At 39.3% G+C, this 25,213-nt stretch overlaps 1 protein-coding gene across 2 annotated transcripts; it reads left to right on the forward strand.

Annotated features, from left to right (window-relative positions):
- Positions 1-1,956: 1,956 nt before the first annotated feature.
- Positions 1,957-25,031, forward strand: LOC107226522 (heparan sulfate 2-O-sulfotransferase pipe). 2 transcript variants are annotated; one of them, XM_046742041.1, is made up of 9 exons: positions 1,957-2,355; positions 3,519-3,625; positions 7,971-8,119; positions 19,713-19,798; positions 20,826-21,032; positions 21,305-21,384; positions 22,191-22,472; positions 23,143-23,297; positions 23,772-25,031. In XM_046742041.1, exons 2-9 carry the CDS (start codon positions 3,573-3,575, stop codon positions 23,936-23,938), a joined length of 1,179 nt encoding a protein of 392 aa, XP_046597997.1. In that variant the 5' UTR covers positions 1,957-2,355; positions 3,519-3,572; the 3' UTR covers positions 23,939-25,031. The 2 variants fall into 2 exon arrangements, with proteins under 2 accessions (XP_046597997.1, XP_046597998.1); XM_046742042.1 differs by having other exon boundaries at positions 19,716-19,798.
- Positions 25,032-25,213: the final 182 nt, after the last annotated feature.

Genomic DNA, 25,213 nt, shown 5'->3' on the forward strand with positions numbered 1-25,213 from the left:
CTTGAGTTGTCCGAGTAAGGAATGGAAAAATTCTGAAGTCAGTACTATTTCTGATTATCAGTTTTGACTCTTTTTCCTTCCTCTTTTCCTCTTTGGTTGCAATTCGCATTTTCAATGCTCGATGATGTTGACACAACTAAGAATTATACAAAAAAAAAAGGAGAAAAACTATTTTTTCATCGCTGCATAATATGTTTATTGCTTGACAATTTTTTTTCGCAACAATAGCACTAACAGTTTTTTTTTTTAATACTCCTCTTCAACTGATCTTTTTCTTACGCATGTTAGTGATAAACAATTGTGGATTCTAGAATTGACATATAACTGGAATCGATTCTTCAACGATATTCTAACATAAACCGAACAATGTGTAATGGCTGATAAAAATTACCGTACCTTTAATTTCACATAAAAACGACGAATTCTTAACTAGTAATCAATTGCTCGGCATAATTTCTTCACTATTTTAAATAAAATAGTACCAAGTAACACGTTACCTACGTAAATTCAATATTACCATTTGTCGGCCCGATGAAACATTGAAATAATAAGACTGTTTCGTTTTCGGAATCGTTGTTTATTCAACTGAAAACGTCAGGAAATTGAAGATTTTGAGGAAAAACATTGTTACCTTTCACCGTTTTCCTTCGATATTTTTTTTTTTACTTTTCTTACCTCGCAGTCTAAACAAGCAGAAAACACATATTTGAACGAACAAAGAGACAGTAAAACAATTATTTATGCTATCTCTGCGTACGGCCTATTAAAATGCTTAACTTTGGTTGTTTTTTTTTTTTTTAACGGAATAAACTCTACGGAGAAAACAATTATTTTCATTTCATTACAGTTTCGAGTCTGCTTGTATTGCGGGAGTTAGCCAAAACAAATTTGCGTACACATTCTAGACGGTAAATAGTCAATATTTTTCACCCTCGTGTTCGATGTGAGAAAACAATATATTATCCCGTTATATATATTCGATAACAGGTTTCATTGCTTATTCCAATTTTCATTTGCATAGACTAAATTAGTTGTTCTCAAAAGAAAATAGACAAAAAAAGGAAAAAAAACAGCTCACGTCCTTAAAAGAAATAGATGACAATTGAAATATGCCGATTTGATAAAGTAAGTTGTGCTGTGTTTTAAGGAAAGCAGAGACAAAATAAAAAAAAAAATTCAGGATCCGCTAAATTTTACAATATTTAGGAAAAAATAAACTGACAATTTATTTTATTCGTTCGTCTATAATTATCATTTTTTTTTCCCCCCTATGTTGTGAAATATGATAAATTACGAATCAATGTGCGACCTTTAATTGTTGTACATAGGTGTACAAATTTTAATCGCGCAAAGAATAATCGAGGTGAATTGACTTGGATATGTTTAGAAATTTGAACACGTGTCTTTATTCCATCCTAACCCTAAGAATTTGTAAAAAAAATTCTTCAATTTTGAAAGTAAACATTTAATCGCGACTAAGATAAGCTTGCGAAATTTAGCAAATAGCAATAAGCCCGATTCCTGTCTTTATTCTGTCTATGTTTTCACAGTCGGTACGTTACATATTGATCCTCATAATTTTCTGCGATCAGTATTTGCTCGACCTTCATCCGCGGAATGTGCGTTCCGCGAGTTAACAAACAAATGTAAAGAAAAACGAAAACAAGTTTACAGAAAAAAAAAAGAAAAAAACAAAAAACAAAATCGAGGAAAAAACAGAGATGCAACGACTTGCAGAAGGTATATTTGCAACTGTTCAATCGAGTCAATATTGATTATAGGTATGTATTTGCGCAATCGGCTTCAGCGTTGTGCGGAAATTGGCGCAAAATGAGAAAACAAAAATAAATAAATAAATAAATAAAAATAATAGAAAAAATAACGACCGGGGGGAAAATTACACGACTGACAATGATGCGCGATATATTCTCGCATATACAGTAATTGTAATGCGAATCATTCGATTCGAGAATGTGGAACTTCGAATGAAAAGTCGCGGTCGTGTGAAAAGCTGTTACTGTAAACATAAATATAAACCGTTGTTATTGCCAAAGTAAGGCGACAACATTTGAGGTGTTTGAACGCATGCGCGGATCGGTGCGAATATCAAGTATTAAGATACAGAGTATTTATCAGTTTTCATAAGAACGATCTGTACAGTGATGGTTTTTGTGCAGATGCTCAGATCCAGTTTATGATTAATTAATTAACGTTACAAGCGGGAATGAATAAAAATTACAGTGAAACAGTTCTTTAAATCGTATTTCTAATTGCTCGAAGTGTGTGGAAAAGAGCCGGGCGATACGCTGAGAGCATGAGAAAAGAATAATAATAATTAACGCTATGAATTAACGGGTAAGGTAAAAATTAGAAGCATCGTAATTATTGAACATCCATGCAATTTCACTGTTGCAAATCATATTCTTATAACCGTAATACTTGCGTAATGTGCTTGTGTAATCAGTCAGAAGATGTGAGAAAATATTTACGCAACGATCAGTATTTTTAACCGTATTTTGTTACTTGTTGGGACGTGTGCAAAAGTCAGTCGATTCAATTCGCTTTTCATTATTATTGTCATTATTATTATTACTATAATTTGTGCTAGCTGCTAACGATCAATGCGGTTTTTGCTAACTATTTGTAATTCGATAAATTTGGCTGAGAGCATCGGTCAAAGTTACAAACTCGGTTTTTTAAACGGTACCAAACCGTACGGAATGTGAAAAAGCTGTTGCTCTGTTATTATTACAACGTCGTTTCGCAAACAGCACTAGACTTCTGCATCGAGTCGATTTGTTCAGTATGTTCGGGTCTTCGGAGTTCAGTTTGGGATTCCGTCAGTCGACCGTGGATCTTAGGGCTTGACGATCCGGGTTCGTGAAAAACCTCCGTTTCGCCAAATTTTAAAATCGGAGGAATAATTCTTGGACGTAAATCTTGGTCTGCAATTTTTTTTTTTTTTTTTACAATTCAGGTTGTAGTTTCGTCCAATTTTTTCAATAAATTTCTCTAGTTTGCGAATGTTACGCAGCTATTCAACACGAGTTGAATGAAAAAGGGAATGGTTAAAGGGAAAAAAATGAAATCAATCATTCGTACTTTGGAATAAAATAAAATTAGACAGTTGAAATAATAAAGGTATTTTTATTTTTTTTTTTTGAACCATGAAGCAATTCTCGGTGTGAATTTCGAGTAAAAGTTTATTATATACTTTTCACAGTAATGATATAAATATACCTAAGAAAAAAAAAATAATAATAAAGAAACATCCATCGGATTCGATAGAAATAAACGTATTAGGTAAATCTTTGATAGTCATAATATTCAACTGAATTAATATCAGAGCAGATTGCATAAAAATTAGGGTAACAAGTCGTTAATTTTTAGTAATTTGAGACAGATTAAAAAAAAAAACCATCGGTCGGTGATGGTCGAATTATAAAAGAACTGTATAAAATTTGGAAAGATCGATCGAGAAAACGTGTTTAATAATTTCACTCTCTTTTGAAAATAAGACTGGAACCGAACAAGCTGAAGTTTTGAGAAGTGCATCGAGACCTTACAAAAATATGATCATGAAGGATAACACGTGGAGGAAGCGAAGGCTGCCAATTCCCAGGAAGTAAGTCTGTTGCAACGGTTCCTTTACTTTTTCATTGAATCATTCAAATTTTTTTGTTCACAATTTTCCCATTCCTTGTCTACGCTTTTAGTTTATCCCCCTCCCTACTTTAAACATACATGGATGTTTCTCGACGTTATTGTTTATCCAATTGTTCATCTTTGTTTTTTCACACAGTGTGTTGCAATAAACTGAATATTCTATGCTCGAGACTACGTACTGAGAATTTCATCGAAAAATATCTAGCGCTGGAATGGGAAAAATGCAGAATTGACTCAGGTTCAGATAAATTTTCCGGTTTGCATATAGAACGGAATATCGGTTCGTTTTTGATGAATGAAAAACATCACGAAATAGCCATTGAACTCGAAACGGTATCCAAATAGAATAGAGCAATACTGAGTACCTGAATAAAAACCAAGTGAATTTAGTGGTCGAAAGTTTTTTTAATTGTATCTACTTATTTTCAATCGCCAGCTAGACCGGTACGTGCTGAGTAGTTGTTTTATTTTTTCTGTTCACCACGAGTGAAGCATTACAGCTGATATTGAAGGAAAAAAAAACGATTCAAGGACGCGCTTGATTGAAACAATGGTTTTTTTCTCCTTCAAACGGTTGTTATAAAAATCGCTATGCCGCGAACGTGAATCGTTTCTTTCCCTTCCGAAAATTGTAACTCACCTGAGATGACAATCGTAACTAAATGCATCGTTTCTCTGCACAATTCCTCGTTATCCGATGGACCGAGATCGATGTCGGAACAAAGCTGGCAACTTTGTGAACGAGATTTGAAGGCAGAATTTTCGTCGCTCAGATGAGCCGCACGTCGCGATTCTAACGGTTGCCGGTTCTCCAAACGGCTTCGGGAATGACGAGGTGGACAACATTGAAGTCACGGAAACTCGGAGATCCTCAAAGTTTGTCTTCTCGGGAATATTAAAACCGCTGTCTAAAAACAGCAATGAAAGTCTAAAAATGGATTTTCAAATACGGCTGAACGGCCGCTGATTCCGGGCCCTTAAAACCGACGAGACATTCGCAAGTCGTTATTGTCATCCGTCGATGAATGCGGAATTAAATCTGCAATCGCGTTTCAGAAACACTGACAAGGAGCCGTGATACCAGTCTGACAAATGCTAAAGGATATCGAAAGGATTCGAAATTCATTTTTCATTGGTGGAAAAGTTTTTCCAACGTTGCGCTTTCCTATTTCTCTTCGTTCTGTTGCTTTCAATGCATTCTACGCGTGGTTGCAGAGCCTGCTGATTGGACAAATGCAACACACTTGGAAATTGTGAACGAGTAGTTGAAGCATGTACAATGTGTACATCTTGTAGTTAACTTTGTCTCATCTTATAAACCATGTCGCATTGACTGAATTTTAAAAGAGTGGATCGATTTTCAAGGGATCGATTAACTTTTAAACATTCGCATCAGGCGTCGACTGAATGTAGTTAACAAATTCACTTTCATTTATTTTCGGCATCATTTCTGAATCAGAAAAAACGACGTGCTCCTATATTTAGGGCATTCGACCCATTTTCAAAGCCGTCGTGAGTTTGAACCTAGACCGGTGAAACCCTACGGCGGGTTGACTCCTTATAATCTCTTGGCCGATTGCTCGAAGGTACGGAGAAAAATGGAAGCCCAGGTCGTTGCACTCGGGACTTTCCCGGGACCTTATGTGGCTCACTTTCACGGATCGGTTTACGGAGTAATAATCTCCCGAAATTTGGAACGCGGACGTGATCCGGTTACCCTTGATGCAGCCAGCGGGAAGGTGAATACGAAAGGTACACTTGTCCGCAGTGATTCTGAGACGTCTACGTGATTTTACGGATAAAATGGTTAGGTTGGCAATGCGGAATTAGCTCGCAGCGCCACCGCGCGGCCGGGCGTGAAACGTGAAGTCCTCTACTCAAAAAGAATGACATTATACCCGGCCGGTAGGGGCTGACTATATAATTCTCTCAGTTTCTTTCGAGTAATATATCACGTGTGTGATGGTAAAAAGGCGTATTTTTTTTCCTTTGTATTTATGCGAAGAACATGAGGTTATATTTAAAAAGGTTAAGATTGAAAAGATGACTCAAGAAATGATAGAAGTTCATAAGTACTGTCAGTTATGCTCTTTCATCGCGAACTTTGTGAAAAATAATCACTTTTACTAATGGTGTAAGGTCGCAAAAAAATTTCGAACATCCTTCCCGAAATCGACGAATTTTTACAATTCAAGGGTTCTTGCGCTGTTTAAGAAAAAAAACACGATAACGGAGGATACAATCTCATACCATTTACAAATGTGATAAATATAAATAAATTTCGGCGCTGAAAGGGTGATTCCAACAAACATAAGGACTTTTACCTTTATTTATTTATTTGTGTTCAACTTTAATATTCGTTCGCGTTTCGAGTGCTCTTGCAGCGACTTTCGAGAAGAAAACAAATTACACGCCCTTTTCTAAATCTAAAATCCCTGTTCTAAATCTCCGTCTGCTTCAGCAAACATTCTCTCAACCAATCAGAGATCCGCACTTCATTGTCTCACCATTCTCTAGAGCGTCAGTAATCAAATCTAATCCAAAAATACAAAATTCTCCGGTCATAGGTTACGTTACGTTAAGAAAGATTGAGCGTGTTTCGCGGTCGGCCGTCGGTGGCGCTGCGCGTTGATTCTGCACTGCCAGCATAACCGACTTGTCCACAAACTTAGTTAGTCGTCCCAGAATCGCCGAGACAAGTGTACAAAAGCGGCATCTCGGCTATTTTCGAAGCCTCGCCTTTCGTCTCCGGCCTTCCGCTTCTATCGCTTCGTTTAAACAGCCGGTTGGGCTTTGTTTCTCACGGATTGGTTTCGGTTGACGACTCGTGTTTGTGTCCGGACAAACGCGTCTCGCACAATCGCAGGATCCTGGTGTAAACATCGTTCCGCCATTTCTTAAATTCCGTTCTATTAGCTTTACAGCTACGCGACGACACAGATTTTCAGACAAATCGCCAACCTTGTCTGCCAGCGTGTTCGCTTTTCGTCATCTTGCAGCCGTCCTCGGCTGAGAACAGAGTTCTTCATGAACGATACATTGAAGGTAAAAATGAAGATTGTTATAATTTGCAGGCAAATACGAGAATTGAATTGAGACTTCGTTCCGTTGAATGCAAGATCTCGCGTGCTTGCAGGGAGGATAAATTATAACTATTATTAAAGATGATCAACGGTGTGAATTAACGTCGAGATGTGTAATTGTAACAATTTCCTGAAAGCATTAACTCGCTTATAGTCATGGATAGAATCGTAGACCGTGAAATTGGCGTAGCCTTCACGGCGTTCCCATGTACACCCATGTTTATATTTGATGCTTTCCCTGACTTATGGTGGATATGGTCTGTACGGCTGTTGCGATTTACCAAAGTCGAAAATATTATCTATACACTAACGGAAAATCGTTCGTAATTTCAGTGCTCGTGAAGATGGCATTTTCCCTGAGACCACGTTTTTCTCGTGGAAATTAAACTGCGGTCCGAGTCTTTTGCTCCTCGATTTCTTTTTCTATTTTCTTCACGCATCTGAGGGTGAAGCGGGTTCAGGTATTTAAACAAACAACGCGTAATGATCTTGACGACGGGACAGCGAGTCACGCGAATTTAACAAGACGGTTTTCGACTCTGGCGGAAACAGGTCACGTGTAAAAATTCATCTTTTAAAACAGCCGCATACACGCATATATTCTCTGTGCATTTCGTAGTGTGGGCGTTGCTCCGCGTAATTAAAAAATAAATTACCTCGAAGTCGTTCTATTTGTATTCAATGTGTAACGCGGTAGGAGCGAACGAATGCAGCGTGATGCCCCGGTTTTTCAACGCCCTCGGCACACATATTAAATTGTTGGAACCCGACGCAATATCAACGACATTGTATTATTTCCGATCCGCGATTGAAATATTTTCGTCTCATTTTCGTTTCGACAATTTCACGAGGATCAGCCTTCAATTCCCTGGCGATTCGTTATTATATTTACGATTAGAACTGGTGATTGAATCGATGTGAATCCGGGAAACGAAACGAAAGAGCGATAATCATTTTGAGAAGACTGTTGAAACTGATTCGATCCATTTAATTCTTAAACCACGTGAATCGGCGAGGCAAAAAATATTCTTCTCTAATCAATCGAACCCTCGAGCGCAAATCTTACGTGTTACAATCTCGTCCGGAACTTCATAGAAACAAAATATAACCCTTGTCCAAAGTGAATCGATTGGAAAAGTGCTATGATATTGGATAAATAAAGTAATCTTATAGATAGCTATTACGATTAACGAAACACAAAATTTCACGTTCTTATTGCAGAACCAGCGAGCTCATCGCCCTGATCGCATTGTCGAGTACGCTGTTCCTGTTTCTTTACACGAGCGATCTTCACTCTCGATTGAGGGAGATGGAAGTCCGACTTCAGCCAGGAGACGAAGAAGGATTCTCCGCGAGTCAATTATCCTCTGGTGAGCGTTTCGTTGCCTTATGCTTTTTTCACAGTATTCTCGTTTTGTTCTTGGGTTGTGTAGCGAAACTTGAAAAGAAAAACGAGGTTTTTTTTTGAGTCCATCCATGTGAATACAAAGCTACAAGACACAGAGAATAAAGCTACAAAAAAAAAAGGAGTTACTGCGGACAGTTTCGTAAGTTTGAGAAATAAATGGCAAGCAAACCGAATAAACGTATCAGAATTTACTGTGGTCCTCATAAATTTTTGCGTTTTAAAGGAAAACGTCGAAATGATGGATTGGACTTTATTCAAACGGTATACCGATCATTATGGAAAGCCAATTTAAAAAAGTCGATAAAATGTAATATAATCATTTCTGATAATTGATGTTCACATGCAAACTAATTTTACGTGTTAGTTTATGAATGGTCTACCAATCTTGTCACGATTCCTTCGAAGAAACGTTTGAAGTAACGAGTAAATATTGTCTACTCGTTTCCACTAAACAATTTCATTCTGAAGCAAATAGTGATGCTCTACGGTGTTCGAATAACCAGAAATATAGTGAAAAATTAAATTTTCGTGAGATAAGCGATGTGGGGATAACTTCATAAAATTAAAGTTTCCTCGGTGCCTAGAAAAGTCGGAAGAGAAATGAACATAATAAAATAAGACGTGAAGAATAATTGATATCGTAGAAAACGAGACTTCGAAACGAGAATGAAAATAGCGGTACTGACAATGAGTGTAACCGTGAAGTTCCCGGTGTTTACTTCCATGCACCGCTTACTCAGTCGAGAGATTGAAGGTCAGGCGTGGATCTCGGAGTTTGAGAGCGAAGCATCGTGGTACCGAAAGACGGGGATCTGTAGGAACCAACGAAATTGAAGCAGCCAAGCCGAGGAGAACGGCAAGGCGGAATAGCGGAATTCCACTCGAGGGTAAACCGAGTCGGGCGAATCCTGGAAATGATCCAGCAAAAGCCGTGCTGCCGAAGGTGCGACTAACGGTCCTAGAAATGTTCATTTGCATGCGATCGGGATCCTTGCTGATTAGTTGCGCCGCAACAATTTATCAGCATTCGCGGCGTTTTCCGATTCTACGTTTCACCCTACTTGTGACGCGTCTCTCACTTCGAGCTCGGTTGGACGCTGATGTCGTCTTTCACGTACACGGCGCATCGCTTCTCGACCGATCGACGTTCTTTCGTCGGTATTCAATTTTGGCAATCCGTGCGAATTCACCGTCGGATGTTCGATAGAGGAGGAACTTTTTGTCAATGCTCTCCGAGTCGGAGTAACCGGATGTCGCTAGAAATCGTCGTACGATGGTTGATGCCGATACGAAAGACTGGAAGTTCCACCTTTCCTCGGTCACTCGTCGTTGATCACTCATCGATCAGTCGTACTCAACATCGTTGAGCGTTTGTGGTTCGTCGTTTGTCGGTCATCATTCGTAAGTAACGTGCACTCGTCCCGTGTCAGGGACTGGTTTTAAACGACCGTTGTCATCGGTCGGAATGGCTCAGTGATCGAGTCCGATTGATCGCTTACTGATTGTTAATTGTCATTTACGGTGCGTCGTTAGTTCCTCATTCGCGGATTGTAAAAGGAACGCGACGTTCGACATACGCGAGTCAGAAAATGGACGAGACTCTCAAACTTCGTCGTATTCACCGCTGACAAAATAGAAACCTTAAAAAATGAATACGTCGAATTACTTCTGCTTGCATCAAAGTTGATTTCAGGCACGCGCCTTTCTCGACGAGAAACTCAGCCTCGCGCCGCGACCGATCGAAACGACGAAGATGTAGCCTGGAAGGCAATCCTCGTATTTCGGAACTGAGCAAGGCATTAATTTTTGAAAATTAAAGCGAACGATCGTTGGCGAAATGAACCGTTCCGCGCGATGCTCTCGCATCAGAGCCAATTGTCACTCGGCCAAACTGGACGCAACGATTATCGTGGCGTTGCTGGTTCCTCGCAACTGAGGCACGGCTACCGAAACGCTGATGTTCGCGGCGGACGTTTTCTCGAGTGAGGAAAAACGCGCCGCTTCCGCGGCTTTGGTTCTCGCAGACTACGAGCGTCGATGTCCGGTGTGTTCCACTTGCAACGGCGGCTCTAGGTCAGTCGGCGTCTGCCGCTAATTGCGGGAGTTGCTCCGCCTCGGGGAACCCGCGGAGGTTTCGCCCAATTCGATCGACTCGCCTGCCAACTTCATCGCCGTGATTCGGCATATCGCGCACCCTAAACTCAAACGCAGCTTCGGGCAAGACGGACGCGAGGTGACGATGCCTGCGATTCGACGCTTTCGATTCATCTCTCTGAAGTCTCAGAAAGCCAAACCGTGCCCCACAGCGTGAATGTTGCTTGTAAGAAGAGAGTGAAATCCTGAGCTGTCAGAATATATACTGCATGATACTTGATATCAATGATTCTATGCACTGATTCCTAGTATTCGTTAGCCAACTCGCAATGCTTTCGGCGATTTCACAGAACGTTCGATTATCAGTGCTTCGAATACTGTGAAAACGAGCGGAGGTGTGTATGACATGTTTCTTGACCACGTTGATTTACATCCAAAGTAAAACTTGCGGCCTCTCTCTTTGTGCCAAAACTTCAGACGTATCATTTACTGCTAAAGATTGCACGTCGTGAATTAGTGAATGTAGAATTACTAGCTTTCTCAACTAAATTGATGCAGTACGCAATATTCATCGCGAATCGATCACTCTCTCGGTATTTTAATATTTGATTCCTTCCTCGAGAACCTCAAGAATGCCAGTTATAATATACCTCGTGACAGAAGAAAACCAGAGAGTCCGCTCAACAGTAATGCTTCACTGAGGATACAATTCTATTCGTTGATCCGAATCACGGGATTTATTAGCACGTGATAAATGATCCATGAAGTAGGTCGTCTCATTCAAATATGTTACATTAGACTGGGGTGCAATCCGCACTCACGTATAATCCCACGTGAAACATTCGATCTTGACGTTGACAGCAAAATATAGACAAGAATAATCGTCGAGGGATATTTTATGGCCACCCACATCTGTGAATTATGCGCAATCCTTTTTACAACGAGATGAAGTAACCAGAGTCTAACCATTAACTGTTGCTTACAATTACGTGGGACGAAAAGGTTGTCGGCTCGCCTTTCAGACCGTTATCTGTTTCTTTTCGTGTCAATTTCCGTTCTTGCCCCTCTTTTTCAAAGCGCTATTCAGGCCCATTTAGTTATTCTTTCAACGGACAAAGCAGGAGACGGCATATTAAAATATCTCGAAAGGATCCGCCAGCTGGAACCTTTCACTCGCGGCGGAAGATTATCAGCAAAGAGAAGAAGAGAACCGAGAAGTGCTCGACTTTGAAACAGATTGCTTCTTTCGATCCTGCGCCTTGAGACACTCGGGTGTTTTCTGAATCATTTCCGCAATTTTGCTGTCACTCCTTGAAAAAATATGAAAAACGAGTCAACCCAAAACCCAAACTCAAATCATTCCGATCAAATTCCGATTGGATTCGATCGGCAAGCCATTCGTACAACCGTAAAAGTTTCTTTTAACGCTTCGAATTCAGAGTATAGATCCGAAACTTGGAACGCGTGAGAGGTTAGTGTTAACAAAATTTAATTCAATTAGAATAATACCAGTACGTTCACTCTGACTCAAACCCATGATCCGACCTATCTCACGCATTTTTTCATCGAAATTCTTCCCGAATGCAAAACAGGCGTTCCTTACGACCCAGAACTTGTACCGCTTCCGATCTCGGAAAGGTTCTTGGAGGCCTTTTTCCTATTGTTCAGAGATCGTTTCACGTTTCTCGCTAACTAATTGTGAGAGTCAGCTGCAGGATCTTTAGGCTCATCCTTTGTTATCGTGACCATAATGCATTTTTCTCTCTTCTCTTTATTTTTCATAATTTCACTACGCGAGTTATGCACTCCTAAATCTCATTCACCGGCACAATGAGGTCCGAGGTTCGATGTCAGACTCAAATCGCAGAGCGTTCCTAACTTCGGCAATTGTGATATTTTCGCAGACTCGATCAAATGGTCCGTCTTAATTTGAGTAATTGATTCCGAGGTGAACAGAATCGGAACAAACTTGCCGAATAGTCGGTCCGACCTAACACAACAGATCTTTCGAATGATATTAAAAATTCCCTTGTTACTTTTGGAACAACATTATCTTCTCATTTATTCAACTGCTCAACTGTAACGGAAGTTGTTCCGTCGATTGAAGAGTTCGCGCTATCGTTATAAAAGGTAAAATATTCTTGTGTCTAATTATCCTAAAGCACTTGAATCAACGACATTTTATATTACCTAGGACAAAATAACCGGCGCCGGGTCGATAAAACAATGGTAAGAAATACGTGAGTAAACACAACTGATAAATTCAAATTTTTCGTACTATACATTAACACAAAAACCATTGTTTCACATCGGACGTAATATCTTTATTTATTTTTATTTTTTCAATGTAGTAATAACTAAAGACAGAATCAAATAATTTCTTACTCGTTCTTCTAATTCATGTTTCACGTGCGCGTTGATCATTAACTACGTTAATTAGCGCCAAACGTGCAGCTGTTAATGACTTTAAGACGAAGCCTGGCGAGGTACAGAATTAACAGCTCAATTACGCTTAACGCGAATCACCAGCTCTGTTACTTGTATTAACATTGTTTAAACGATGATTGGGTGAGAAAGGTGAAAACTAGACACGGCTGCTAACGCGCCGCGAATACTAATTATACGTGTTTTGCTTCTCAAAAGTAGGATTCGCCTTAATTTGGACAGATTTTTATCTCCCGAGTTACAAAAATTACTTACATACTTCTTCTAATTAATCCGAACTTGTTTAACTACTGTTAGGACAAACTTTGTCGAGAAAATAAACAGCTTATTTTCTTCAACGATGCTGATATTTTTATTGCGAAAACTGTAGGAAGCAGAGAAAATTTTTGGTACAGTCGTACCTAAAAACAGAATTCTTAATAACTATACAAGTAAATAAAATTCGATTGATCACGGATATCGAGTTGAATTAATTTTAAGCAATTAAATTAGAAAACTGATTATGAGTTTGCGCAACATTTCTCCATCGCAATTATTTCGCGTTTTTAAAAAACTCGGGAATTTCCGAACCTTAAATTCAGCCTCGAATTATTCCCACGTGCCTGCAAGTATAATATTATTATTTAATAAATCTTAAAGTTAGATAAGTTGTCGGTAAGTTGTTATAATTTACTTTTGCACGCCATTCGAAATTTCCCAATTTCTTTCAAGGTTCCACCCCCCCCCCCCCCCCCACATTTATTTCTTTTGCTATTTTGACCTCCAGCGTTGACCCGATTAAAAAACCGTGAAAATTTTTCCCCCTGGCGTTTTCGAAACGACCGAAGAGCGCGACGTCCCTCCGAAAAAATCCACACGAATAAGAAACGAGGTCTGTTACTCCGTTCGCGACTTACGAGCGCTTCGAAACCGCGCCGCGAGTTAATTGACCCGCGGAAGAAACGAGCCTCGAATCTGCGGCCCCGCGTTACGCGCGTTACGCGCAATCAAAGGCTCGCTCTCTTGTTAGGCGAGTGAATTGTCGCAAAACGGAGCGCGGCCTACTTCCGCTAAAACTTACAAGCGAGTTTTCAATGCGTTCGGCTAGATTTCCTGGGCGGGCGATCGCTGACCGGAAGTCGGCTTTGTTCGATCGCTGCATGCTGCAGGTGCGTCGAATTCGTCGGGATTCGTGAGAATAGTCATCGGTGAGTGAACCCGAGAAATGCGATGCCGGTCGTCGGTGAGAAATGAAGAATGCCGTGAAAATCGCGGTGAATGAGATGAGGAAATTAAATGAATGACATGTACGTACAAAACATGACGTCTCAAAAATTTGTTTCTTCCAGCTACAAGCGACGAGTTCAATTCTCCTTCTTCTTCTTTTTCGAAGATGTCATTCGGTACTGTTTCATTCCTGAACTCGCGTGCATTCTTGTTTTCAAAGACGAAAGTGTCAGCTTTTTCTTTCGATGTGTAAAACCCGCTTCTACTAACGTAATCCTCCGAAATAAAACTTTCGTATACGTAAGTTATATTACAAACGATTAATGATCAACGCGTGCAGAGCTAATCGCGATTTTCCATCTTCCGTTGGTCGTTAGATATTATAATTTTAGACAATTTTTAACGATTGTATAAGCGAGCGACGAACGAGGAGTGAAATGTAACTCTAAAACTATTCATCGGTCACGTAATCAGTCGCGTAACTTATCTTGCACATGCAACAGCTTAATGCGCGGCCTATTTACGACTGTCGAAACGATTCATCTCCGGTGAATGAATGCGGAGATTTGATCTCACCAAACTTTCGCCAGAACTTATTTTAACCGTCTGATTTTTCTTACAAACTCTAACAACCAAATCCTAAGAATAAATTAACTGAAAGAATAAAACACCAATCAAGTCAACACAGTAACATTGAAGCACTCGGCACGTCTTTTTTTCAGAGAATCACGATCAGTTAAATATGATACATGAGAAAGTTACGAAAATAATGACACCTTTTTTAAATTAATATTACACAGACTTGCAATAATTGCCATGAATAGTGATATCGGAACAAGAGTTCAGAGTTTAAATTCTAACAGAAACCGAGATTACGTTGTACGAACGCAATCTACGCCTGGCTTAAATTCGGGGCCACGATGCCTCGCACGCTCTGTTGACGGCAAGACGAGAAGACGAGCTCTTCCCAGTTCACCGCGACTTTCCCAAGTTCTGGGTCAGTGACTTCTTTCTGGATCGAACTCGACGCCGCCTCCTTTACTGGATCGATCATTATTCTTCAAAATCCACGTAACATCCTGCGGAGAAAACGTATAATGTAATTCGTCCGACGCACCGATCCGTGATTCGAAACGTTCTGACTCGCGATCCGGTGATCGAGTTTCGGTTTTCATTGATCTCCGTTTGCTCGAGCGTGATTTTGAACCTTAGGCGAAACCCAACCAAGCCTTCCGACGGACAGGAATAATTATCAAACACGTCCCCGATTCCGTTTCCGCTTCAAGCTGGACCGAGTCGCAGACAGGGGTGATTTATCCTCCGAGGAGAACTTGTCCGATTCTCTCGGGATCGGGATCGGCGATCGATAAGAGGAGCCTCGATCTTTCGCGCGGCACGCGATCGGCATCAAACGGCAGACGCGCGTCTCGGGAGGAACGTCCGAGGCTCTCGGCATCTCCTCGAGCGATTCGCGGTATTAATTAAGGAAGAGACCCGGAAGCGAGAATTCCGTCCGTGGCATCCGCTTAGCTTTAACGATATAACAACAGGCGGGTCTGTTGCGACTCGTCCGAGGATCGCGAGTTCGATCGGCTTCGCGCAGCCGGTTGATCGTCGTCTCTGCGAGTCTACTTTCTTCGCTCTCCGATGCCTCTTTAGCAAAATTGACTCGAGTTAGTAAGAGCGAAGTAATTGCCCCACCGGCAGGAAGGAAGATCTGTTTTACTGCCTCTCGCGGAGCTGGTAAAACCAAAGTAACGTAAAACCACTCGAGACTCCGCCGAGCCTCTCGATACGCATCCGTGTGTGAATGATTACGGGGATAGCGAAGGCGGAGAGCAGCTTCTTTCCCCTTTTATGGATACCGAAGATTATACGTTGAGCTAATGAAAACCGCGCCTGCACAGTTTATTGCACCTCGTAAATAGGTAAATTATTCAATTCGGGACACGCCTTATGTACTTGAGGATAGACGTTGATCGTGTAATAACCGCCTAATTAAACGACACTGGAGAGTGAAAGGCTTTTCAGTTTCACATTACTGAAAGTCAGCGCATGCCAGATGTCCTCTGCAGATCAGATACGATGTTCTGTTTCACCAGCGTTTTCTTCACTGTTTGGATGACTTCAGCTCAATGGCTGGTAATAACATGCCTACGTAATGCAAGTAAATACAACCAGGCACAAAGTTCTACGATCTTAAATCACCCTTGCTCACTTTTCTTGAACTCTACAATTTGCAGGCTTTCGTCCGAGCTGAGAGAAGATGGGGCAAAAAATCTTGCACAGAAGTTCCCTCTTTTTAATGGTACAGTAATATGCACTCGTGCATGATGCAGCGTCGTTCATCAGCAGATATTCGAATGTCGACCGTTCTATTGATTTATGGACCGGTTATCTTCTATGCTCTAATTCTACTGGTCTGTTCATTCGCCTCTTGGTAATGTGGAACGATTCATTTCTAGATTGGAAGATGGTTGTTCTTCAAATTATGTAACGATTGTTGTTGCGATGGTGGCGTTTGAAGATCGCTGTAATGACTTTACGAGTGATGTAAGTAGACCAATTCATCTCACCCCTTTTTCCTCGATCACAACACTGCTGCATCTTGAACTATATCGAAATACATAAAGATCTCATAACACACGAATCATCGAGCTGAAAGAGTCCTCCTTCTTCTCAAGTCAGCAGCAAGAAAGAAATATCGAGAAGAGAAATTCCGTTCGTGGAATAAGGAGTAAGCTGTTCATCTGCGGACGCGACTTTGCGATCCAAGCTTTGTACCTCGATGGAAAATCGACAACAAGTTCATGGCGCTCCAATTCGACCGTTGACTCCATTTCGTTCATCGTTCCTTCTCGGTGACCGCGAACACCTGATGCGTGGGTAAAATATGAGAGAATAATGTGCGAGCATAGAAGGCATCTCGCCTTGATTACACGCGTACGTATGTACCGGAAACGGTCAATGATTTCAAGTTTTTCATATTAAAATAGCTGATGCGTACTGTTCAGTGTTGCGCAACGCTTGGCCAAGATCATTATCCACGCATCGGGTCTTCCGTAAACTTTTCACACCAAACTATGTATAATGTTCGAAAGCCAGGGGACTATTGCTTTGAAATTGAAGTTTCTATTTTGCCACGACAGCCAACATGCTGAAGAATTTCGTTGAGATGAGGCGAGAACGCGTCTTTCGATGCAGATACGTGATAATTCTACCAGAATGACTTTGCACAGTTTAATACACAGTAAAGAAGTCATTTAATCAAGTTTTTAATTGAAGAGACTCAAGTTTTTTGACATGTGAATTTCACTTTCCAAGGCTGTTTGATTGTGTAAAATTTTCCTATAGAAATTTAAACACTTCAAGAGCTTCTGAGAGGTCCATAATAAGCTACAAGAAACATTGACATTTTTTCCGTCGGATTACTAAAAATAAGCCGATGTGATTTCCTTTGGATTATCCAATGTTTAGAAAGACATCGATAAAGGCATATGTGGAGAAAGAGGCGCAGTGGCAAGCGCATGTCACCTAGAAAGCGATAAACCGCAATTCCGCAAACGGCCCCACACTGAATTGCGTATATTGCGGTGTTATACAGGCCGCGTATACATAGCTAGTATAGAATGTTTGGCCGTTTGCGGTAATTTTTTAAGGATACGGCGGAGATGGAATTTATATGTTCCTGCGTTAGTGGTACGGATAACGGTCGCACACCTATCCTAGACTCAGCCACTCTATTATGTCGCGCAATCTCCCAAACCCTGAGCCGGTGAACGATGCCAGTGAGTGATGCGGATAAACGAATGAATGCAGGTTTCCGGATTGAAAACCACGATTGGAAACATCGAACGATTGGAATAAGAACGGTGCGAAGACCTCACTCCGGAATTCTGCATGAAATCCGAAGACTTCAACGGCCACCAACAGCGGTGCTTGACCCAATTTTTTCCTGCAAAATAAATACCACGACGTAGCGAACCTTGGTAAATTCGAGCAGGTTCCCGGATCGAGGCGCGCATCAGTTTTGACCCTACGGAGCCAAGTCCGTCCCTGGGTCAACGTTCGTCTCCGGAAGGAGTCCTTCTTCGCTCTTCCGCACCGCGAGTCAGGCGTGCAGGAATCGAACCCCGAGTCGTTGGAATCCTCGGTCGAGGATGTCGAAGCGAGGCGGGCGGGAAGAAGGAGAATCCAGCGGGAAGAGAAAAGCTGGAAGCGAGGATAACGCGGTTGGGGCGGAGCGGTTTTGTCCGCAGCCGCGGAGAAACCGTCCGGCCCGAGATAGAATCTTCGCGTCACGAATTCCGCGTACAATAGAGATGTCGGAGATTTTTAAGAATCAGCCCTCGTCCGCGTTTCTCAGAGCTTAGCCGCACAGGTTCGACAACTCCTGGCTCGCGTTGTGCTTAACGCGAAACCATCCGCTTGCCCCTCGACTTTGCACGTCGGGTCGACGGAGGTCTTGTGGGTCCAACGATCCTCGCACCGTTAGCAGCGTTTACCGATTCCCGAGGAAAAAAGCCTCGTCGTTTGTCGTCGTGCCACCGGATTACAGGCTTTCGTATTTTTCATGGTTCAGCATGAAATTACTCTGCCGTTGGTGATGCTTATAGTCATTGACCGCAAAGTATTTCATGCGTTTTTAGTGGTTAGGTTGGGTTTGGTAATATACTTAAGCGTAATGGTTATAGTCAGTTTTAATGATTATAATTAGAGGACAACTGGTGCGAGGTTTCGCTAATGACTGATCGAGGAATAAATTGTCAGCATCAATTTTGAAATCCACTCATCGTAGTTATCTCACTAGAAACGGACAAACTCTGTGATCACTTCTCAAAAAATTGCAGCAATTCTCTAATGACGCTCTGGGATAAGTGAACAGTACGTGAGCCGTTCCTGCACTTAACGGAGAACGGTTCTGGCTCATCGTTATACGTTGTACGCATATATATAATATATACCATTTGCGATTGTCAGTCAATTGCCGAGATGGGAAAAGCGTGGCCCGTTTCGTGAAATAAATCAACTCCTTAAAAATACACTGACGATCAGATTATCGTAACAAGACGAAGTCCCTTGGCCATTGTATGATAATGAACCAACTTAACGCTATCGCGATGTTAGCTCCCGTGATGCTTGTGCCTACCTGGAGTACCATGGTACCGCTGAACACATACATTATTTATATAAATTTCGTTCATCTAGCTCGCCGCAATTCAAACCTAAAACCCCGGAGCTGTTTCTCAAATAACTAGTACTCCATGATTTATATGAATAGTCTGAAAAAAAAAATTTTTAAAATTAGTTTTATTTGTGGTTTTAATTTTTTTTACATGAAAAACTCTGATGACTTGCGATCCGAGGTTTTATATTTCTCTCTGAAACATTTCAACCTATCGATATGTTATCACACAGTGTATACAGTACTACTCACTTATTACCATGGTATGGAAACCATTCTGATTTGCCATAAGTTTCTGCATTTGCATTGGAAATGATGAAAAAACAATGATGTGAAACAAACAGTAATCCCGAAGACAATGATTTTTAGGATTTTATAAAAATTTCAGAGAAACTGAAACGTTCCGTATAAGCTTGTAAGTTTTTATGAAAATGTGTATTTTTTAAGTAAAAAATCTAAAACACTAATGATTTAAGAAAATTAACAATTCCGCATGAAAACCTATTCATGTTTACAATTTTTTTTCGAAATAATACGAAACATTTCAATTTCTGTAAAAAATTTTAGCAGTACAATTTTCACACTCTCATGATATCCTCATTTGACACTGTTTCTCTTGTTTCAGAAGAGCCGACCTCCACGGACATGGACTTTGAATCCAGCGGTGTCGTTCAGTATTATTCAGACATTAACCGGAAACTGACAGAATCGGTGAGCATGCGTGATAAATATATTTCACGAATTAAATGACAGCCTCACTATCAGGATGGCAAAAAGAACGAACAAAATATACCGGTAATGAATGAAAAAAAAAAAAAAACCGTTTCACCTACAATCTATTCATCGCATGCATTAGTTCCATGCAATTTGAAACTGTACGATTTTTTGCTTATATATTATATGAGTTGGGTTGGGTTAAAATTGGGGTAATTGCCCTGGTGGAAATAATTTCGACGTCTAACTGCGAATTTGACTTTACGCTGAACTAGAGAAATTCAGACGCTTTCTTAGTTCTGGCATAGAATTTTTAGTAGGTTATCATAATTTTTCTTAGATTATCGTCGTATTTGATAGATAATTGTAGAACAGCTCCCATTTACGCGATCATTTTTTTTGTATCGAATGTTAAAATGGATATAATTTCTTGTAGAATACCGTCAAGTTCTTGGTTTTAGAAAAATAACAAATGTTAGTTTTTTTTGTTTTATCAAAGACTCACCTAATTAGACAAGGTGAGTTCAGAAATATACGACAGATTCTCTAAATCAAATTCTGCTAGGCAATTAAGTTATCTGCCATAAGTCTTCCTTGTGAGAAGGATGCGACATCTAGCGGTGATTAAAAAGTTCATGGAGTTTGTAAAAAGCTCTACTTTTCAACGAAATTCCAAGAATAATACGATATAAACAATTTGTGTTGTCCGGGTCCGAAGTTGTGATTATCTTTTTTAGAAAATTGTGAACTTTTTGTAAAAACTTGTATTTTTTTTTTTCTAAAAAGTTTCACAAGTTTCTACGAAAAAAATCTCTTTCGTCGGTGTTGGAAATATTAAACATCTCTCATAAATAATTGTAGATTTTTACAATTTTTCATAGAAATTTATAAGTTTTTATCCGAAACACTACGATCCGACAATTTCCCACGATTTTCGAATATTTCTTATAATTTTCAACAAAGTGTACTTTATTGTAGTTTTGCGTGGAAGTTATTTGTACCAGGGTGAGCAATTTTTTTACAGTACGTAAACACGAATGTCCCGGATATCGAAGCCTTGAATAACACGCGTAAAGCTGACAAGGCCGTGATATTCTTCAACCGAGTACCAAAAGTCGGTTCCGAAACATTCGCTGAACTCCTCAGAAGACTCTCCACGTCGAACGAGTTCCACTTCAATCGAGACCTCCCTCAGAAATACGAGTTTGTTTTTCTCGCTAAGCAGGACGAGGTACTTACCTTAAATTGGCATTCGAGTTTGCTTTGTTCCTTGTTTTCCAGTTTTAAAAATTTCAAACATTCTTCGTATCTCGATCACGTTATAATCGCCTCAATTTATTGGTACCTTTGAACTGTTACAAATGGCAAATTCGACAATGTGCTCACGGATGATTTGATTTGTGTAAAATTTGAAGTTCTAGAGGACATTTTTCACAAGAATTGAAATTTATTGCTGTAATTGTTGGTCGGATATTGGTACTGATCGATCAAATAACTTTTCAGTTCGAACTGGCGAAAAGTATCGCCAATATCCCTGAACCATCCGTCTTCATCAAGCACGTCTGTTTCACGAATTTCACCGAGTGAGTAATGGGAAAAAATGGGGGTCCATGTTATCTTCTGCTTGTCAAATTGTACACTGAGAGAAATTTTTAGTTACGGTTACCGCTCGGTCCTTAACTATTTTCATTTCTTACCATAATCGAAAAATATAGCTCGAGGTACAAAATGAAAATTAGTTTTCTAGCTGTTACCAAAATGTCTGGTATTCGTTACTGTTCTTTCTCATTACGATCGCTGTTGCTATATTTTCTTGCAGCCGTTGCGAAAATTTAATGCTTGTGCGACGATAAATTGACGTTGAAGCCTTATTTAACTAAAAAAATTAGAGTAAACCTCTGAAACTGATTTTGCGTCGCAATTAGCAAAAAAGGATCGACAATATATTCAAACAGTTTTTTTTTAACGATACCTGTTTTACCGAATTTTTCCAGTTACTGTAACAAATGAAATTATTCTCAGTGTACATAGTTTTTGAAAACACCAAAAGATTATAGTTCACTTTCAGGACCGATATTCATATAATTTTTTTTTATCTACTGAGAAACATTCGAATGTTAAGAGAAGGAAGGTTTGTCTCAAAGTCTGGGAATTGCAAACGATAAAATAATTATACGACCTTTTTCGCTGATTTTGAGATGGAGTAAATTTTTCTAAAGAAATTTCCGTCGGCACGTACTAAAAAAAGCAGAGTTCTTTCCATTCGAGCTGATAAGTTAAAGAAAAAAACTGCTTTCCCGGCTTGTTTCTCCTGATTTTCTACGATCTCCTGTTAATCCCTCAATTTTTTCGCCGAGGATTTTTCCACCAACGAATCTATCTCCTCTAGATTCAATTTGCCGGAACCAATTTACATGAACCTGGTTCGAGACCCGGTCGAGCGTATAATTTCCTGGTACTACTACATCAGGGCTCCGTGGTATTTACTTGCACGAAGGCAGATGTTTCCCGACCTGCCTTTGCCCGATCCCCAATGGCTGAAGAAGGACTTCGAGTCCTGCGTCCTGGAGGGTGACATGGAGTGCCAATACATCCAGGGCGACATCGCGAACGGTATCAGTGACCACCGAAGGCAGACGCTCTTCTTTTGCGGCCACCAGCAGGAATGCTTGTAGGTAGAATTTATCGCTATTTATTCAGTTTTCACAGGAAATAATCGTGTTGGAGGCTGGATCCGTGATTGCGATAGTAATTAATAATTGCAGGCAGGATTCTGGGCAGAAAATGAACGAAGAATGGAACGTATAACTTTATTACATAGATAGATTGTGACCAACGGCTTAATGTAAAAGTCACTAGGCGAGCCTAGTTAGGTATAACTAGTTAGGTGTTTTTAATTTCAACAAATCGCATAAATTTTTTATGCCTCTCGTGATAATGTTGCTTGTAATTTGAGTGAAATTTTTACAAAATCGTTTGTGTACTGAACCCCAATTAAAGTTAGGTATAAAACTTGCGAGGATAATTAAAAAATGTCTGAGATTGTTTACAGGCATGCGGTAGAATGAAAAATTTGACAAACCGACGAAAAATTGTCAAAGTTTATTATACAGTATATTTGTTACATAGTACATTATAAACTACCAAATTTCCAAGTCTATAATAACGCTAGATTTACACTGAAAATGAAACACAATCGAATTCGTTTTTCTGGTCGTTAATTAACATTTCGACCATTCATACATAATTTATAGTTACATGAAAAAAGTTAAAATTTTCGTACATGTAGCTTGATTTGTGAATATTTTTTTTCCTCACCACGTTTTGTTAATAATTTTTAGACCGTTCAACACAGTGGGTGTTTTAGAGAGGGCTAAAATGACGGTAGAAAAAAATTACGCCGTGGTCGGAATATTGGAAGACTTGAACACCACTCTTACCGTACTCGAAAAGTACATACCTAGATTTTTCCAAGGAGCATTGAATATGTACTGGGGTAAGTTGATTAGATAAGAAGTATACGTATAAGAAAAATATAAGTTGTTTTGATCTATCCCGAACAAATTCATCATTATTTTGCCATAACAACAAAATTTTCTGGATCACGACGGACTCCCTCCAAAAATTTTACAATTTTTTTAAATAAATCTAAATCCCTCAATTCTACCTGTATTGAATAAAAAAAAAAAAATAATGTTACGTACTTTGATTCAACACATATTAAACAAACTTCTTATAATATGTTATTGTTGGTATCAAAAAAAGTCTTCCCTATAATATGAAGTTTTCTCTGTTTGATCAATTATTTGCTCATACTTTATTGACAAATTGTCGATTTTCTTCCTGATCTCTTTATTGGCATCCTAATCAACGATGACACTCTTTTCCCATTCAATTTATTAATTCCAATTTTCACTATCCACTGTTGTAATTTTATTTATTCTTCATTTTACGTTTCGATTTATTACAGATCAAGTCAACTCGTTCTCCAATATAAATAGGAATCCTTTGAAGCCGGCGACTAGCGAAAAGGTGAAAGACATATTGCGGAGAAATTTCACGAAAGAAATTGAGTTTTATCAATTTTGTCAACAGAGGCTTTACAAACAGTTCAGAGCCCTGAGATTAACGAATTAGTCGAATTAAGATAAGTGACGAAAATCTTCAAAGATTAATGTCATAGACGGTAATTGGAATTTCCGAATTTCTTCCGCGCGTATCGTGCAGTTTATTCGATACATGTAATTAAATCACGATTGGAACATTCGCGGAAATATTCGCAATCATTTTTTTTTTTTTTTTTTTTTTTTACGTCGTTTCTTGCCATCAAGTTTAACAATAATAGAACAAATTCAAACAAGGATATATGTGAAAGAAAATAAATAAACAAAAGTAATTATTATTGTCCACCAGAAAATCTGAAATTATATGAAAAATCACATAAATATTCAAATAATTATCGAACCATGGTGGTAAGTATTATTACCACCTATTTTATATCCATTTTTTTTGTATATTTTAGGAACTTTTCGACATATTTCTTTGCGGTGTCTTTGCTATTTCCGACAGTATGCTAATAGATTTTCATTACTCGAGAGTAATTGTTGCGACATAATTTAAATTGTTATTGTTAGAAGAAAATTTATTGAGAAAAAAATCTTGAAAATTGTAGAAATGATTTATTTCCGAGAAAGTTACCCGTCCACACAATATGCACATGTTTTACACAAATTATGAGTTTTTGGAGTTGTTGATTACGAATCTGAGATCGGATTTAAAAAATTCAAGATGACAGATTTAATATGGCGGATAAAAAATTTCAAATTCGATAAAATTCGGAGAAAAAACTCTGTCCAGGTGTTTTTTGGGGTCGCTGATTACGAATCTGAAATCGAATTTCGAAAAATCCAATCATTGATCCCGAAAGACTTTTTTCATCGGATTTGATTAAATTTCAAATTTTCGTCCGCCATATTGGATCCGCCATCTTGAATTTTTGTAATTTGATATCAGATTCGTAATCAGCGACCCCAAAAACCATCGAATGCCATTTTAATCTTATTTCAAAAGTTGACTCAGCGCAATAACGTGTTACTCCAATGGTTAAATGATGTCATTGTACAATTTTCATACACGCGTACAAGGATAGAACAACAGGCATTATAAATATCCATTATTATTTACAGGAATTTATTTTCTCATATATTTAATAAATGCTTGAACAAACGTTTCCTTGTGGTTTTTTCTTCTCTATGGTATTTAGAAGTTCGATAATTTTGGATCGAACCTTGAAACAAGCACGCTGTATTGAATAAAGATGAAAAAGAAATTTTTTTGGTTTATGTACTGCTTTTCGGGCATTCGAGTAAACTTCGCATTTCCCCAAGTCGTTCAAAATCTTCTACACTGTTA

Source organism: Neodiprion lecontei, chromosome 5, assembly GCF_021901455.1.
Source record: "Neodiprion lecontei isolate iyNeoLeco1 chromosome 5, iyNeoLeco1.1, whole genome shotgun sequence".
In the NCBI taxonomy this organism is placed as follows: Eukaryota; Metazoa; Arthropoda; class Insecta; order Hymenoptera; family Diprionidae; genus Neodiprion; species Neodiprion lecontei.

Bases quoted from the DNA above. Each gene is read 5' to 3' on its own strand.
- LOC107226522 (XM_046742041.1), top strand. From the start codon at position 3,573: ATGATCATGAAGGATAACACGTGGAGGAAGCGAAGGCTGCCAATTCCC. The intron at 19,799-20,825 runs GTGAGCATGCGT...ATTTTTTTACAG, and splicing joins ACCGGAAACTGACAGAATCG to TACGTAAACACGAATGTCCC. The intron at 21,033-21,304 runs GTACTTACCTTA...ATAACTTTTCAG, and splicing joins TTCTCGCTAAGCAGGACGAG to TTCGAACTGGCGAAAAGTAT.